At 41.9% G+C, this 15,509-nt stretch overlaps 1 protein-coding gene across 2 annotated transcripts; it reads right to left on the bottom strand.

Annotated features, from left to right (window-relative positions):
* Positions 1 to 427: 427 nt before the first annotated feature.
* Positions 428 to 14,058, bottom strand: LOC116836408 (SUV39H2 histone lysine methyltransferase). Of its 2 annotated transcripts, XM_032799977.2 has the most exons (6): positions 13,979 to 14,058; positions 12,408 to 12,553; positions 10,579 to 11,250; positions 8,029 to 8,175; positions 5,534 to 5,663; positions 428 to 4,041 (listed from the first exon to the last, which is right to left on the bottom strand). In XM_032799977.2, the coding sequence occupies exons 1-6, from the start codon at positions 13,995 to 13,997 to the stop codon at positions 3,935 to 3,937; spliced, it is 1,221 nt and encodes a 406-aa protein (XP_032655868.1). In that variant the 5' UTR covers positions 13,998 to 14,058; the 3' UTR covers positions 428 to 3,934. The 2 variants fall into 2 exon arrangements, with proteins under 2 accessions (XP_032655868.1, XP_032655869.1); XM_032799978.2 differs by lacking the exon at positions 12,408 to 12,553.
* Between the last annotated feature and the right edge of the window lie 1,451 nt (positions 14,059 to 15,509).

Genomic DNA, 15,509 nt, shown 5'->3' with positions numbered 1-15,509 from the left:
TAAATCTGACAAGTAGAGAACCTCTCCCCACACCCGGGCTTTGTGTGCAGTTGTAGGTTACTAGTGTACAGCATTAAAATCCTTGAGCTATTAGAGATGATTAGCTCACTAAGACCACTTAATTCTCTAAACATGCATTAGTGTTTTCAATTACTTATTTAAATCAGAGGCAACTGCCAAGTTTCTGGAGAGGGAAGACAGAACAGTAAATTCACTATCAGACTGTATAGGGCTATGGATATAGTCAGAGAAATGTGCAGCAGTTTCTAATGAAGACAATGCTGGTAAAATGATGCTACTCAGACTTGCAAAAGTAATTCAACAGGACTTTTTCTGAGCTGCTGGCTACTACTGCTGTGTGAGTGATTACATGAACAACATTTAAGACCTACAGCAGGAATGGTAGTTATTATACACTGCCAACAACAAAAGAAAAAACTAAATTTAATTTATTTTACTAAAAAACTATAGGAAACTAACTGCTATTACAGAGAAAGATGTCACATCTTATGAAAAAGTAATGTTCCTGAGGTTATAAACAAGTACACAGCCCCAATACACAAAGAGTTGGTACACTGACAACTTAAATAAATACACAATAGCTTTTGTTTGGTGAGAATGCTGCACCATTTTTAGTTTTGGTACCTCAAAACCAGCCAGAAGACAGTTAATAGGTTACCCGTACCCAAGTGCTATTCACACAGCTGTAGTGGTAACCATGGTAATGCCTACAAAAAAAGCAGAAAAAGCTAAAGCAAGGTTGGCCTGGGCTTGCTAAGAAACTGAAAACAGCTTTTTCAATGTCACATTTAAAAACAACTTAATATCCCATTAACACAAGGCAAATTGAAATGCACTGTAAATAGGTAAACACAAAACATGGTTTGAGGTCCTAAATAAGTAACAGGATACAGCAGTAGACTTTGTATCTAATACTTTCCTGTTACCTGCCAAGATTTGAATCCAGGGTCCTGTCTGTGGCCTGCAGGAGACGTAACACACAGCCCCTAGAGTAGAGCAGCTTGTGTTATACACACTGACTTGTGAAAAAAGACAAGACCTAAATTCAGGTTTTGACAGCTGGCAGACCTTTATCTACTTAAAATGTAGATCTCTGTAATTGCCTATCCATGTATTTTGGTTGTTTAATGGATACCCATGAGGCAAGGGCAAAGTGGGAAGGGAGCAGAGCAGCTAACCAAGGTGTCTGGAGGCCTTTCAATGTCTTGTAGAGAGAGAGCCTGGGGAGCAGCTTGGACAGGACAAGGAAACTTCAAAAGACTCACAAAACAATGACTGGGCAACAAGCATGGCAAATGAAATTAAATGTGGAGAAATGTAAAGTAATGCAGCATGGAAAAAAAGCAAACAGGATGTTAGGAATCATCAAAAGGGGATAGAGAATATAGAACGGAGACTATATATTGCCCTTATAATAAACTAAAATGAATAGGGTTGGGGGGTCCCATACGAGGAGAGATTAAAGAAGCTAGGACTCTTACAGCTGGAAAAAGAGGTGACTAAGGGGGGAAATATGATAAGAGGTATATAAAAATCATGAGTGATGTGGATGAAAGTAGATAAAGTTATTTACTTATCACATAATGCAAGAAACTAGGGTCACCAAATGAAAAATTAATAGGCAGCAAGGTTTAAAAAATAAATTAAAAGGAAGTTCCTTCACACAGACGCAAAATAACTTGTGGACTCCTTATCTGAGGAGGTTGTGAAGGTATAACAGGGTTAAAAAGAGAATGGATAAATTCATGAGGTTAAGTTCATTAATGGCATATTAGCCAGGATAGGTAAGGAATGGTGTCCCCTAGCCTCTGTTTGACAGAGGGTGGAGATGGATGGCAGGAGAGAGATCACTTGATCATTACCTGTTAGGTTCACTCCCTCTGGGGCACCTGGCATTGGCCACTGTCGGTAGACAGGTTACTGGGCTAGATGGACCTTTGGTCTGACCCAGTACAGCAGTTTGTACGTTCTTAAATGAAATGAAGGATTACATAGGTGCACACAGCCCCATTTGCTGGGGCAATATGTAAATGGAAGAGGAATTAATTTGGCTCAAACATTTTTTTTTAAAAAAGGCATTTAAGATTCCCTTAAGATTTATAAAATACTTATGTGGGAGACACATGACTAATTCTATCCTATAACAAGAATACCTTTAAAAATGACTAGATACAGCAGTTTCATCCAAGCATGGATTCCAGGTACCATCGCAATGTTAGATGTGTTTAAAATCTAGGCAATTAGTGTGCCATTCATTAAACAATATAAATCATCTACTTTAAAATTAAAAACTCTTCAGTTTACAAGCAGATACATAGCTTTGTGCATTGCTAATAGCCCCCAGTGTGTATGCCCAATCACAAATTGGATAAGCCTTGGTGTACAAAATTTCACTATCCCTACACAGAGCCAGTTCTGCAGTTCAAGTACATTTGTGCTTTTAAATTAACAAAATGATCATATTGTCCTTCAACAAACATGAAATTTAAGGCATATTTTTAACAAACCAAGCAGGCTGAACACTTGACCTCAACCACCTGAGCCAACAGCACTGTACCTTATAAAAGGACTTCATGACATACAGCAAATGTCTATTTGATGAGCAACAGTTATGCCTGATCTCCTTAAAGATTCTGTACATCACTTCCAAGAAATATGCAATGTTTACAATCAATCAATGAGATAATAAGAATTGAACTTCTGTCCCTGGAGTACAGTTAGTTACTTTGTGGTTCCACCCATGGTCTACAACTAACTTAATTGCTGTTGGGTGCTTCTCTGAAGTCAAGAACAATTTAGCATACATCACCACATTTTCAATAAACATCTGAAATTTGTGAAGATTAAGAGAAAAAACAAATATTCAAGAAGCTGAACAGTAAGCTTTTCAGCCTTTTACATTCAAGATTCAAAGAATGTCTTACTACTGTCTACAGTAAATGGGCAAAATCACCCTTTCTGTAACTTCACTGAAGTTATGTTATTACAAGAGGGAAAAAAATGGCATTAATGTGTTTAAAGTCCACCACTAGGTAGAAAAAATTCACAATACGTAAAAGTTTGTAACATAAGACAGCTGTTGATACAATTACATTGCTGGGATACTCAGTTATATGGCATAGACATAAGAGTATCAATGCATTAGGTTCATGAAAGAAATATTGGCTATTTTTTTTACTCAATTCCTGTCTATCGCTTTCCAAACCTTCACCAATGATTTGTTTCAGTGATGATTACTCAATCTTGTATCCAGCATCTGCTAACACTGATCAGTCTCTTTGTGTGAAGTTCCATGGATACTTCAAAAAAAACAAAAAAACAACAAACAAACAAAAACAACAAACAACAACAACAAAACACCTATTTCTTAAGTGTACTCTATGAAGTGTAGCTATGCAGAATTTAAATGGCGATAGATCCCAATAGAGGATCGGGGCCCCAAATTTTCAAGCTACTGCTTGAAACCTTTTAAGAAAAATGATAGTCAGCTGTGACTTCTAGTACATCAATAGTACTGGATTTCCATTTCATAGAGCACAAGATGTGGAACACCCTCATATTGAAATCAGCTCTTCACAGGATTGGAATCATAAACACACACTTGCATGTTAATGTGACATCAAAGTTGAATATTCACCTCCATCAACTCCTAATCCACAGTGTGCAAATAATTCTAGTTTTTAATCCACATAGCCAGTTTTCATATTTAAGAGCAGTTGGAATATCAGATCTCTTTCTTTGGCTAATGACATTTTCAAATACAAATGTAAGTGTTTTGTTTTCATTATATTGATTCACTCATATGTAAAAATACTTCAGTTCATAAGTATAAGTGAACTAGAACGGCAGTCTTAAAATACATTTAAAAAACCCCAAATGAAATAATTTATGTGCAACTTTGGCTACTGAGAATTCAGTTGAGATACCCTCTGCAACACACAGCTCCACACTTGCACACAGTTCTGATCCTCTTTCTCATTGGGCTGACAGCATCAGAGTCTGAAGTCACATCTAGAGAACCTAAACACATACGAATATACAGAAACAGAATTGATGGTTGTTGGAAATGGATATTATTTGTTAGGCATTGCTATTGTGCTTGGAACTGTGCAAGAAAGAAAAAGGTAGTCTCTGCCCTCCAAAAAAAAGCTTACAATTCAAGGCCCCAATTCAATAAAGACCTATGCACATACTTAGCTTCACACATGTGAGGAAGTCCCACTGAACTGAATGGGACTACTTGTGTGTGTGCAAAGTTAAGCATTAGTATAAGTCTGAAGAATTGTTACCCAAAATTATTATTTACTAGTAGCTGAAAGCTCATGCTGTTGCATGGGTGAAATTCATGAAGTCTAAATGGCTGAGAATTTAAAAGTTGAACAGTAACAGACCATGAATACCAGTGATGATTGAATCTGGTGACATTCTAAATAAAGAATTCTCAGTCATGCTTGTCCCTGTTTTCATTGCTTCACACTGACTCCACAGACATTTTAGGTTTCAAAGTGAGAATCCTGGAATCTTATTGTACAGATTATTGTGGATCAGCTCTGAACTTGTCAAGAATGAGGACCCCATTATGCTAGGTGCTATATAAACACCGACTAAGATAGCAGTCCCTGCTTAAAGAGCTTGAAATCAAAAGTACAAAAGGACAGACAACAGGTGGATCTAGACAGACAGATAAGGAAGCAAGAGGAAGTCCTGACCAATATTCTCTCATTACAATAGACAATGGTCTCAGTATATCAAATGCCTAACTAGGGTCCTACCAAATTCATGGCCGTAAAAAAAAACATCAGACTGTGAAATCTGGTCTTTTGTGTACTTTTACCCTATACTACACAGATTTCACGGGAAAGACCAGCGTTTTTCAAACTGGGGGTCCTGACCCAAAAGGATGTAGTTGGGGAGGGAGAGTTGCAAGTTTATTGTAGGGGAGGAATTGCAGTATTGCCATCCTTACCCCTGGTGCTGCCTTCAAAGCTGGGTGGCCAGAGAGCTGCGGCTGCTGGCCAGGTGCCCAGCTCTGAAGGCAGCAGCACAGAAGTAAGGGTGGCAATACCACACCATGCCATCCTTACTTCTGCATTGCTGCTGGCGGCAGCTCTGCCTTCAGAGCTGGACTTCCAGCCAGCAGCCACCACTCTCCAGCCATCCAGCTCTCCCTATATATAAACCAACCTTTTTTTTTTGTTTGGATTAAAAAAAAATAGTCCCATGCAGGGCTCTAATCCACTTCACTTAATATACTGTTATATGCATAGGGATGCTGTGCATTATTCTTTAAACCTTCCTGCACAGATTATTGACTGGATTAAGTGGGAGCTGCTTCCAGCCCTCTTAGCTGGAAGGAGGTGTTGGCATAACAAAATGGAAAAGAGAGTGGTCTCTCCAAAAAGAGGAAGTTAAACACTTTGATTTCAGCAAACTCATGCTGAAAATTGATCAGGCTGCAACAAAACCAGCTAGTACCATCTATCCTGTACACAAGGATTTACACTCTACATACCTTTCATCTGATAATCAAAGGTGAGCTCTTCTCCAGCCTTGATGGTTCTTGTAGAAAACAGTGCTATCCGAGGAAGACGTAGATCAAGGTTATCAATGAAAACATTGAAGACCTGAAGATTTGGATCACACTGCAAAGCAAAGTTATAGTTTTATAATTCAGATGTACATTTGCTATCAAAACAGAACCATAGACACAGTGTAGGGAATGGCAATTAAAACATTATGTGCTACTAGTGAGAAGAAAATGACACTATAAACAATTTAGGGGCTGAGTTTCCTCTCAGTTTCAGTGGAGTTACTTGTAATTCTGTTGACTTACAATGGCAAAAATCACATCTGTTGAAATATCGCTATTAAATGAAAGCAGGGCCCTGTTGAGCAACAGTATTGACACCATGACTATGTGGGTATAGTACACAGACATGGTGAGTGAGAATCTCTTTTAGTAAGCCAACTTCTGTTTGTGGAAAGAGAAGCTTTTGAGCTATACAGAGCTCTTCTTCAGGTATAGCACACTAAAACTGTAACAACCTATTTAAAAAAAAAGTTACAGCTTGAAAGCGATTGCAAGTGAGTAGGGTGGAGTGGGTGAATCAAAACAATTTCAAAAAAGGCAATTTAAAGTAAGTTCAGACTTAAGAATTACTAAAGGATGAAAAGGTGCGAGAGTGACCTTTTCAAGCCACACCTACTAACTGTACTTAAATTAGACCTCAACTTTGCTCCCAAGGGCAGAAATATTATCCTGGTGCAGTCAGTGGGAGTTCTGTTTTCTAGTTCATACCCGTTTGGCCTCTGTAGTTATCTAACAGCCCATGAAAAAAGCCAGAGCATTAATTAGGGAAGTGTGCTGCTAACTATAGATACAATTTTCAAATGTAAATGTGACTCACTCCTAAGTCAGCTAGGCGTTTCTAAAATTCTATCTGTGTCTTGCCTTTGGACAGAATACTTAGTCACATATTTTCAAAAAAAGGTGTGCCTGAAGTCAGCCTCCAAAATTCATATTTAGACATCTAAATACAGCAACCCGATTTTCAAAAGTGCAGAGCATCCAGCAACATCTAGAAACACATCCCTTCCTCCTCCCCAACTCACCTTCACAAAAGTAGGTGTAGGATCAACAATTCATGCACACAATAAAAAGGAAACAAATGAACTGCTGCAGTTAGTTACTCCAAATCAAAAATAGTAATTTCTTAAACTAAAAAATTGTGTAATAGGAGGGCCTGGGTTCAAGTAAGTCTTCTGTGTTAGGCCTTTCAGTTTAAGTAAAACTATTTTAAAAAAACTTCAGGTTCCCCAGTGAGTTTACAAATGGTGCTGAGGAAAGGAGGAAAACTGCAGGGGACGGACATGCTATGGAAAAGGCATGAAAATTCCTTCTCTTCATTACTTACAACTGAAACAAAAGTACATTCTGATGCTCTCCTCCTCTTCCTGTATTTCACAGAGGTTGATAGTTCATATAATATTAATCAGCAGCCAAGGTTTAAATTATGCCGTTATTTCCTATACTGTTGGTATTCAATTATCTGAAGAGAAAAATTTGTTTTTGGTGTCTGGAAACAAGTATTGAATACGCTGGAAATAGATTATGATCCCAACTCTGCTATCTGATCTACTTAGGCAAACCTTTATCCTTAGGCTGAGTTCCAATGAGGTCAGTGGATCTCTACTTGAGCTCAGAGGTCCATCCACATAAATCAGATTGCAGGATCAGGACCACAGATCATGTTATTTTACATTTTAATGAAAATTTAGAAACTGCTGACACTTTCCTCTTAGGTAATTCTGAATATGAAAGAGTAAGGAACAGTGAAAACTCTCCTTTTAGTTTTACTTCAAACAGATAAAATAAAATTGCTATTTAAAGTGATGTCTTGTGGAGTGATCCTGTTAATAAAAAACAAACTTGCACTCCCAATGTTTGTGAAAACTAAAGAATAATTATGTCTTTTCAAACATTATGTCTTAAATCTAAGCTACTTTATATTCTTTCACATTTAATTTTGCTCCAGATAAGGTATGTATCAGTATTTCTTGCATCCTATTTAACTGATCATTTGTTATGTTGGATGCTGCAAGAAAGGCATCTTTCTAGACATACAAGAAGAAATCATTAATACAAAATAGGATTGTGGGGCATGTGGGAATATTTGAGGCTCCTTTCATTTTTGTGCACTCTGTCCATTTTAGGATCCCTCACATTTGCTGTTTGATAAAATTTATTATTTTAATTTAGACTTTTAAAACATCATGAGACAAAGTGACTTCAATCTTTCCTCAAAAGATTTCAAGTTTATGTGACTGCTGCCATAAGAGCATTAATCCTTACTCTCAAGACATTCTCTTTGGAGGGGGAGAAAGAGGTGAGTATGGAACAAGTAATTCCACTAAAGTTGTGTGTTTGATATCAAGATATTTACAAAAGGAGAAGGCATTCTTGGGGCACACAGGACAGTTCTCCAACACACAAAAAAAAGCCCTTACGCTGTGATTCACAAAATGGGACACATTTCCATATCGAGCTGCATCCACTGTATATTCATCCGAGTCATAGTCCAGGTCAAACAAGTATGTATTTCCTTGGTTGTCATACAGTTGGCCTCGTCTCTCTGCTTCCTCATTTGTGATCACCTAAAAAAAGAAACCTGCATCATATTATTAACTGTTACTGAACTGAGACAAAACCACAAAGAAGTTAGAAAAAACTTTTACATGTTCTTGAACAGAAGTAGGGAGACTTGCCTTTAAAGGAAGTAAAAAGGTTGCTGTGTATCTGTAAGGAATAAGGAACATTTAAACATAACTATTTAAATTGACTACTGATTGTTTCTAAAGTCACTAATGCCCTATTAATAGATAGTGATGGTATTTCCTCCTCAAACAACGTAATATTGGACAGTTTCCCTGGATATGTATTTACAGATAAAGTTATGTTCCCATTGTGTTCTATACAATGTAGAATAGAAACTTGAATATAAAAAGACCTGCTCTATAATAATTAGGCTACTAGTTATTTATCTTTGCCCCCAACTTCTCTGAACTCCTCTATAAGTAATCCTCATATCTACATTTTAGATTAACTTTAAATCACAGGCTCCCTAAAGGAGGATGTGGTCATTAGACAACTACAGCCTATCCTATCTACAGTGCCAGTTTATATTTACTACATAAAACCTCCATATTATTTTTCCAGCAGACCTGTACAGCATTGTTCACTTCAAGCAGAACCACAAAAGGTTCAGGGAAGGTGGAACCAGCCATGCCCCACCCCCCATACACTTCTCTCAGGGTATGAGAGAATCAATATATCAGGTTACACTTGTAACTTCAGCTACTCTCAAAACCTTCCTTTTCTCCCCACTCCCTGCTGAGTTACTCTGTATGGTGCTAATTCTGTAATATAAATTTACCTATGCAGACCGTAATGCCCACATAAAGTCCCACTGATTTCAATGTGACTTTTTTTTGCAAATGGATCGCTTTGCAGGACTGGGCTAATATCTATATCTACACTACAGACTTTTGCCAGCACAACTATGTTGGTCCAAGGTATGAAGAGTTGTGATCCCTGACTGACAGCCGTGCTGGCAGAAGCCCCTAGCATAGACAAAATTATACAAGCAAAACTGCACTTTTACTGGTATAGCTTATCATTAGTCAGGGATGGCCAGCACACATTAACACAATGGAGACATGCAGAAACTGCTGGAAAGAGGGCTCCTGCTTGAGGCTGCAGATTATGCAAATTTATCTCCAATCTTCTACTTTAAATATATACTTTACTGGCAGAGTTAGCAGAACAAAATCTTTTTCTGATAATAACAAAGAAAAATAGTAACCATTACAACGATCCCCTCAAGATAGCCCTGAGATAGGAAACCTGGATTTGGGACATTTCCACTCAGTTTTACACTCTGAACAACAACGTATAATCACATATAGCCAGAAGAGGGGGTAGGAGGAAAGAGGCAAGGGAAAGACATGCAAACAACTAATCACCATCTTCACTTAAAGTCTTGCCTCTTTCCACAATGTCTCCCCCACCCCACCCCCAAAAAGTTTCCTCATTATCAGCACACAGAAGTAATTCTATTTTGAGAAACTGATCTCCTGTACATTCTAAGTGAGTTTTTAGGAAGAATCTGAATGGGAACTGGATAGTTTGAGGAAGGTAAACATAGAAGCAGTACACGGAAGAAGATAAAGAAACGGTTGTGCAAGGGGACAAATACAATATTGATGCTGGCATCAGTGGTGGACCACAGATTACGGGGGAGAAATGTAAGCAGAAACTGGATCATGCAGGAGCCCTGAAAGCAAGGACAAGTTTAACTTGATACTTCACTGGTTCACAGTCGCAGTGTGTGACTCAAGGGCCATGTCTAGACTAGAAAAAACACAGTTTTAAGACACATTAGATAACTTTGCACCTAGAGCAGACAGGGCAAGTCATTTTAACAATGTGTTAACTGGTATTGACCAATACGTTTTAAAGCACAACCTATCTTCCAAGTTTAGACATGGTGAAATACAAGGACTGACATAATCAGCATGACAAGTGATAAAAATAATTTTTGCAATAATTTGGCCTGGGATGAGATCAGTATTAAGAAAACCTTAGAAGAGAAGGCAACAGTAGTCAAGATGGGAGATGATCAGGATACTGACAAGGAATTTGACTGACAAGATAGTAAAGAAGGGCCTAATTTTAAAAAAAAAAAAATGTGAAAGAAGAGACAAGACCTGGTTCTAAAAGTTACAATATAAAAAAAACAATGCCAAGAATCTCTTTTGCACTTCAGCTGCTTTGCATTACTTTGGTGCAGAAAACACCCTGGGTCATACAATATAAAAGGTAATTTGACTTTAAAATGAGATGTCTTCAGTGTACTTCATTAACACCAAGTGCACATTTATCTGTTAAGTAACAATCAAAAAAGTGCTGAAAAAATAAAATATTTATTTTTAAAAAAGTGTTCTACTAACTTTTAAATCATTTATTCCAAATAATTCATCTCTGAGATAAATACATACCTCTCCAACGTACTCCATCACAAATCTCTTTGTTTTAATTTTCTGGAGGGTTTTTACTCCCCAGCCACGTCCGTTGTTAGTTCTGAAGATGCAAAGAGAATACGGTGTGCCTTTCTGTACTATCCTGTTAGGGCATTCAGGACCACATCTACAGTACGAGTTGCATTCATAGATTGGCAAGCCTGGTTGGATTTTTAACTGCTTTTGTTTATTGTAAGCCAAGAAAAATCCAGCCTCTTCTGGACAACACTTCTCAGCAGGGCAATCAGAGCATTCACAGCCGGTTGTGATTCCATTCATTATATTTATTCCTGGAGCAGGTTTATATTCATTAATGTAGTAAAAGTCTAAAGGAGGGCCCTCAAGATCCACAGTGTTTTCTACAAGAATCATTCCTTTATGGTTCTTTTTCCGGTTGAGTTCTTCCTTCCATCTCTGTAGAGCTATTCTTTGTTTAGCCTTCTTTACTATGTACTGTGCTACTACAGGGTTCAAAGCTTTAATATGGTTTTTCAATATTACTGCTTTGCCTCGTTTCAGCTGAGATAAATATTCATTCTTGTCACTATGGAAGTACTGAAGGAGCAATGGGCATTTAAGATTTTTCAAAGGTACCCAGGTATTTGAGGATTCTGGCCATCCTTTCCATTTCACAAGGAAGTACTCTGTGCCCTTGAAATAGAGAAATAGATACAGATTTAGCAAGACCATTTCCAACAACAGTTAATCAAAAATACCTTGAAAATAAAGTGTGGTTGTTCAATGATACAACTGCTTTGGTATCACATCCATATTAAATAAAATGAAACAGAGGAGTGATTGTCATTAAGGAGGTGGCAAAATTGCATAAACTGAGAGGCGGTCAAACTAACATCCTTAACACCCTCCTTATGATTGAAGCATAACACCACATAGTTAAATTCAGTCATCTGGTCCTAACAGGAGAATCAAGCACTTCAAAAGCAAGGTAACTGGGTATGTACTTTGTGCACCACTTGTAAGGACACGGATAACTGTACAGCTGGATAGAATGATCCAAAGCAAATTATACCAGCATGGGTTAGTCTGTTAGCACAGCCACAGTTAAGGTCATATATACTAACTTTTATAAAGAAAGAGAATAAAGTAACACCCTACACAGAACAAAAAGAAAATCTAAGCTTACCAAAAAACCTCTAACAGTACTACTGGTAATAGTTACATGAGTCATCCTAGAGGATGAATAGTCAAAACACTTCTTAATACTATATTTACTACTAAGAAGAATATGTATTGTAAAATGTAATTATTTCCAAAGGGAGGTTTCTTTTCAAAGGGATTAGCGCAATAAGGCCAAATCCTTAAACCAGACACACACTGGTCGGCTTCTGCACACACATGGCACATAACTGGGGTCTGGCAATGGATCCAGTTGTAGCATGTGGCCTTAACTGTTCAAGGAACAGACTGCAGTAGTATAGAGGAAGAAGTGTTCTTTTAACTGCAAACAAGGGAGAAGAGAAGCATCATAATAATACATACTGCACTGTTATTTAAGCACAGTAAGATTCGCTTTAGCACTGTTATACAAGGATCAGACATTTTGTGCTCTATTATTAACATTTCCATTATTTCAACAGAACCTTCCTTCCTTAGAGAGTCAGAACTAAAGAACATTTTTTTTAGGCTTCAACGTTCTGAAATATTTTCTTCAATGTCAGCAGTAGCTTAACAAGAGCCCTCTGCTAGCCTCGCACTTTAAACCTTAAGGAAAAACACTGCCTCTCACTTCCAAATTTCAAACTGAAAAATTGATCCAATTGTTCTGTAAGACTAGACATTTATCTTACCTCTTCTACCTTGTAGTCACATAAATATTCCACCTCATAACTCTTTAGATTCCTGTTGGTGATTCCAAGGGATTTACATGTGAGATTTTCCTTCCTACATAATTCCTGGATGGTGTCAAGTGAAGCTAGACAAGGCACATACCAAGCTACAATAAGAAAATAGGATTCTTTACTAATTTAATGTCTCAGCCGAGTTGAAAAAAATTAAGCACTTGATTTTTAGTCTGCTCCCAAGCCCCCAGATTGTAATTTGTGAGAACTGTCCACAATATATTTATAGAACTATAAATGTAGCACAGGCAGACAGAACCAATGTTACTCCAGTTAAGTATAAAGCAAGCCTGTAATAGTTCTCGGCCTGAACCTCAGCTCTGTGTATGATACTATGTGCATTCATGTAATGATTAAAAAAAAAAAATCTACCTAGGACATACTAGTTCTTCACAGGAAAAGATTCTCAGTATAGTTACCAGTTTTGAAACAAAACACAAATAGTTACCCTGACCTTAAGGTACCCTAGCAGAAGTTCATGCTTTTGACTGCAGTTATGTAGAAACCCTTCACTCTCTTTTACAAGACTGCTAAGTATCTGCAGTTAGTCAAGTAGAATTAACACTTTTGTACTTGCTATGCAACCATGGTGATTGGGATGAGACACAGGCAAATCCTCTTCCAGAAACATCTGATTTCTTGTCAATTGGGCAAAATTTAGGAAGGTTACAATTTACAGACAATGTAACTGTTGCAAAGATGTAAGGGTGCCGACTATGGAACAATAATTGCAACAGTTCAGAACTCTATTTGGAGGGATCGTCCAAAGTTTATAGCAAGTCAAAGTCTGGAGCCCAAAGCAATAGCTTTTTTTCCTGTTTTAGTAAGAGTATTTGACAGCAGCACAATTCCTTCTTCTGCGTTAGCAGGGGACTGTTCACTTGTGTCACAACCACAACTGCAATTACCACATCACTGTTGGAAAGGAGAGGAGTGGGAAAGGCATTGGAGGTTACCCAGTCTGAGGGAGGTCTTGACTATTTCTAACTTCATGCGGCGACCTCTCCCGCCAAAAGCCTCCCGCAGGCAAAGGACAGTGATACCACCCCCAGCTTTCCCTAGCACCGGACAGTGCCCCTCCCCCTGGCACCGTACAGTCCCCCCACCCCTCCCCCAGAGGCCCCGCACACTGCCCCCCCCCGGGACTGCACGCCGCCGTCACTCAGACCCCACACACTGTCCCCCTCGCCCAATCACTGCACACCGCCGCCCCCCCGGCCATCCCCGACTGTTCCCCACCTCCTTGCCCCACACAGTCTCCCACCTCTCCCCCTCAACACCTACGCTGCCAGCCCCCCGTCCCCCGCCCCTCCTCCAGGCACCCCCTCAGAATGTCCGCCCTCCCCGGCACTGCACGGCGGTGCCCCCTCCCCCGCAGGTTCCCCAGTCAGCGTGGCCCTGCCACAGGTCTCGGGGTGTGCGGGGGTGGAGGCCACACGGACCCCGAAGGGTGCTGGGGGGAGCTCCTCACCCCCATTCCCGCTGACCCAGGAAGGGGGTATCCCCAGCCGGCCCCTCACCTCCTCGCCTGCCCGCCATCTTGCAGGGGGCTGCATTCAAGCCCTGCGGAACTTGGGCCGCCGGGGAGGGCGCCAGCTGCAGGCTCCGCCCACACCGGGATGGCCCCGCCCTTCCGCGGGTCCCCAACGCTGCACCGCCGGCCCGGCCCCGCGCGTGGGCAGAAAAGCCCGGAGGGCTCGCGACCCTCCCTCACCCAGGTTGCCCGTCGCGGCGGGAGACCCCCACACATCCGCGCGCGCGCGCTGCAAGCGTCGCTCCGACCCACCCACCCTTCAGCGCTAAGCTGAGGTAAAAGCCCCTCCACACGCGGACTGGAGTCTCGTGACCGTCCCGTCCCCCAGCTAACCGAGATTAGCGCTGAAATGTGCTTTGAGCCATTAGGAGAATTTGCCTCCCGCGCTGCCTTTGGTCTCGAGTCCAGCCCCGCGTCACCAAGGGACCCCCCCGCGCCTCTGGGACTGCCCGCCGGGGGGGGGGGGGCGTGTTCCTGGGCGGGGCTGAGCAGCCGCCAGCGCGTCTCGGGGCTTTCGTGGGAACTGCGGAAGGGAGCTCGGCCCCTCCCCAACCGACTGCATCGAAATGCTGCCACCCACCCCGGCATCTTCGCCGTAGCCCCTCGGCAGCCGCGGAGCCTTCCTGTCAAGGGATGTGCCCTGAATAACAACGGCCCGCTGCTGCCCTCGTTACTCCTCAGTCCGACCGGGGGCAGAGCGGTCTGGAGACCTGGAGCCTTCCCAACACGTGGCAGGCGGCCTTGGCGGGTCGCCTCTTGCCTGGACATGCTCTCCAGGGCCGCGTGTTTCTGGGCGGCTTGTGTCTGTGCTCCGTATCAGGGGGGTCAATGACCAGAGAGCCACGTGAGAACTAGTACATTGGCCTGACACCTCTCCCCGCCCTCACTACTCCACCCCTTGCCTGAGGCTCTGCCCTTGCTTCGCCTCTTCCCACCCCTTCCCCATCCCCATTCCAACCCCTGCCCCGAAATCCCCACCCCAACTCTGCCCCCAGGGGGTGCAGGAGGGGTGTGGCGGAGGCTCGGTGCAGGGGGAGCGAGGGGTACAGCAGGGGGCCAGGGTGCGGCAAGGGGTCAGGGCAGGGGGTTGGGGTGCAAGCGGGGTAAGGCAGGGAGTCAGGGTGCGGCAGGGGGGTTGGGTGCAGGAGGGATTCGGGGGGCAGGATCTGGCCCAATGCCTACTGGGGGCAGGGCACGCTCCCTGCCCGGCTGCCCTCTGGGAAGAGGCTGGAATGGGTGGTCGATGGGCTGTGTGTTGCTGTTGCTTCAGGCACCGCCCCCATCAGCTCCCATTGGCTGCGGCTCCCTGTTTCTGGCCAATTGGAGCTGCTGGGGGCGGTGCCTGAAGCAACAGCAACACGCAGCCCCTCCGTCCCACTTTCCCCATGTTCCAGCCTCTTCCCTGGGCAGGGAACGGCATGCAGGTAGGGAGCATGCTCTGCCCTTGGCACACGTGGGGGCGGAGCCGCTCTAGGTAAACACTTGGGGAGGGGGGGGGCTGTGAGGGGCTCGTGGGC

The sequence above is a fragment of the Chelonoidis abingdonii genome, chromosome 1, assembly GCF_003597395.2.
Source record: "Chelonoidis abingdonii isolate Lonesome George chromosome 1, CheloAbing_2.0, whole genome shotgun sequence".
NCBI lineage: Eukaryota > Metazoa > Chordata > Testudines > Testudinidae > Chelonoidis > Chelonoidis abingdonii.
This window is presented reverse-complemented; position numbering and strand designations above follow the sequence as displayed.

Coding starts and splice junctions, on each gene's coding strand:
- LOC116836408 (XM_032799977.2), bottom strand. Junction 11,251..12,407: donor GTGACTACAAGGTAGAAGAG/GTAAGATAAATG, acceptor CTCTATTTCAAG/GGCACAGAGTACTTCCTTGT. Junction 8,176..10,578: donor TGATGGAGTACGTTGGAGAG/GTATGTATTTAT, acceptor TTCTTTTTTTAG/GTGATCACAAATGAGGAAGC.